The 2500-nt window shown below is 35.9% G+C and overlaps 1 protein-coding gene across 1 annotated transcript in view; it reads left to right on the top strand.

The window, feature by feature from the left end:
• LOC138006429 (uncharacterized) overlaps window positions 1-2500 on the top strand; it is a 50418-nt gene that overhangs the window by 2170 nt on the left and 45748 nt on the right. The window contains exon 3 of the mRNA XM_068852750.1: window positions 928-977. Coding sequence (XP_068708851.1) covers window positions 928-977 — 50 coding nt within the window. The remainder of the gene's footprint in view (window positions 1-927; window positions 978-2500) is intronic.

The following is a 2500-nucleotide window of genomic DNA, read 5'->3' as shown; positions in this document are numbered from 1 at the left end:
CTTTTTTTTTTGCCATCATCTAGCGCAGCCCTGTAAGTTTGTTTCTCAATGGCCCATGGCAACATTCATGAGTGCTTTAGTTATGTGGACCTTGAATTTCCTGCATTCAAAAAATTTGTGTAATTTTTGCTTTCCTTATGGTTGCTGTTAAAATTGTGTTAAATATCAAATTGTCTGTGCTTTGCTTGTCTGTTTCCAAAATCCACACTAAACAAGTCCTTTTGGGACCCTCCTTGACACAACAGCTGTTGAAACTTGACGAACAATGACTCATCACAGAGGGACTGATACTGGATTTGTGGCCTCAAATTTTCATGGTGCATGTACTGTAACTGTGTCATTCAATCTTAAGATCTTTAAAGTTCTTAAGATTGAATGACACACAATAATCTATACTAGGGATAAATTTATCCCTAGTGATAAATTTATCCCTAGTATAGACTATTAATTATTGATTATCCCTAGTATAGATTATTGTGTGTGGTCGCATGGACTGAAAATGCAAAATTTAGGATAGTCCACAGGGTGGGCCATGGCCAAGCCCAGATTTTGTATATATACGTCCAAACTTGTTTCTCACTGATGGAATGAATGTGCGACAAAGTAGGGTGAGTAGAATACTTTAACACTTGAACTGTATCAGGATTTACAGGTTTAGACACTTAACATGTGTTCTGGATACTGCCTTCCCATTGGCTGACATCATCAGGAGAAATATCATTAGGCATTTTATGATTTACAATAAAAGTGTTTTGGACTGACTCTTGAAGAGCCATTTATGTCTCGATCTGCAAAGTAGACAAAACATGGGAAATGGATACAATGCATTTTATCTATGTCTTTATAAAATACTAATATTTCTTTTGCCCCTTGCCGTCTTTTGACACATTTTGTCTTCACATGGTTTTTGCACTTTTTTTTTTGCAGAAAGTACCAGTAAAAGACAGTATTCAGAGCCATGGGAAGAGAGTAAATGCGTAAGTTCTTTGGTTTATTAAAATACATTAAAGGATAGAAAAAATTAATGATATTTTTAGCTGAAAATTTGTGCAAAATTATATGCCACATATGGCCAAAAACTAGCTGTTGAAACCATTGGTATCAAATTTAATTAGCTTCAACGATCAGGCCTTCTGATAGGGTGCAATGAAAAAATGCAAATTGTGCAAAATTTGCAAGGCAGATTATGCGATTAGAAAGGCCAATTATACGATAAATATTGTAAATTATGCGATTTTTTTCTGAGCAATTTTAATTAAGCTTGTTTTTCAAGGTTTCAGGATAAAAAAACATGTTTTTACTGCCCTTAAGACATTTTGAACATAAGGGAACAGTTATTATAAATCTTGATCGACATTAGTTGGGACAAGTGAAAAAAATGAGGCCTTCTGCACTATTGGTGCACCACGTTAAAAGTTGAAAGGACACAGCTAACATGCCAAACGAATGATCAATAATTAACAATTATTCACCGAAGTGGAGGTGTTCGCGGCTCGGTAAATATCCACCACTATTCAATGACGCTGAGGTCAATAATTGTTTTAGTATATACCACACAAGTTGAATAAATAGCAAACCAAAAGGTAACTTTATTTTTGACAATATACCGCAAAAATTTCTATCAAGGGCTGCCCGAATAGCGGTAAGAGATTTTTTATTGTAAAATGTTCCGTCTCGCCTTCTTGCCGACAAATAAAACTTTTGCAGGCACTCAATGGTTGAGTTAAATTCCTCTTGTTGTTGAAACCAAGCTGAAAAACATCAGATTGTTTCATTGTTTTCATTGTGATTTTAGTGCTTGACAGTTTTGGTAAACAACGCATTGTATTTTGATTTTTCGCCTTAGAATATGAGGCTGGAGAGATTAAAGAACTTACCATCAAATACTGTTACACCAAACTTTGTTGCCATTTTTGTGTTTTTCGGCACAGCCTCCTCGTTCATTGAAAGAATTTCCCTTTCGGAAATCGAAGGAAAACGGGAAGCCATTTTGTTTCTCTTCGGCTGCTTGGGGGTCAATAGTGTAGCGTTTAGGGATCAACCAGAGACTCGTGTTAACAACACAACAGTTTTAATCCGACATACAAAATGGTGTCCTCTCTCGCTAAGCACATGTTCACTTCCAAATAAGGAAATACCAAATATGGACATACACTACAAATAGTACTTGGATAATCACCTCCGGGCTAGCCAATCAGTGTGTGCCAAAAGCACTATTCACTAATTATTAATATTCCTGTATGCTGTGACTAGCTTCTTACACTTTGTTTTTGTGTGCAGTATTATATTTCTGAACAGATTTGCTAATCTGAACAAAGGGCGTGTTTGTGTTACACCAATTGGCAACTCTTTAAGAATGAGACTCATACCAGGCCCCCCACATGCAAAATAACGCCTTGAACTTCTAATAACAACAAAAGCTTTTTAGCTGTTTTCCAAGGTGAAACATCTTCAAATGGCATATTTATGCAGGAACTGTTAAGAAACTTGTTGATTATGT

The sequence above is a fragment of the Montipora foliosa genome, chromosome 6, assembly GCF_036669935.1.
Source record: "Montipora foliosa isolate CH-2021 chromosome 6, ASM3666993v2, whole genome shotgun sequence".
In the NCBI taxonomy this organism is placed as follows: Eukaryota; Metazoa; Cnidaria; class Anthozoa; order Scleractinia; family Acroporidae; genus Montipora; species Montipora foliosa.
The sequence above is the reverse complement of the archived record's forward strand: the minus strand, read 5'-3'. Positions and strand labels throughout refer to the sequence as shown.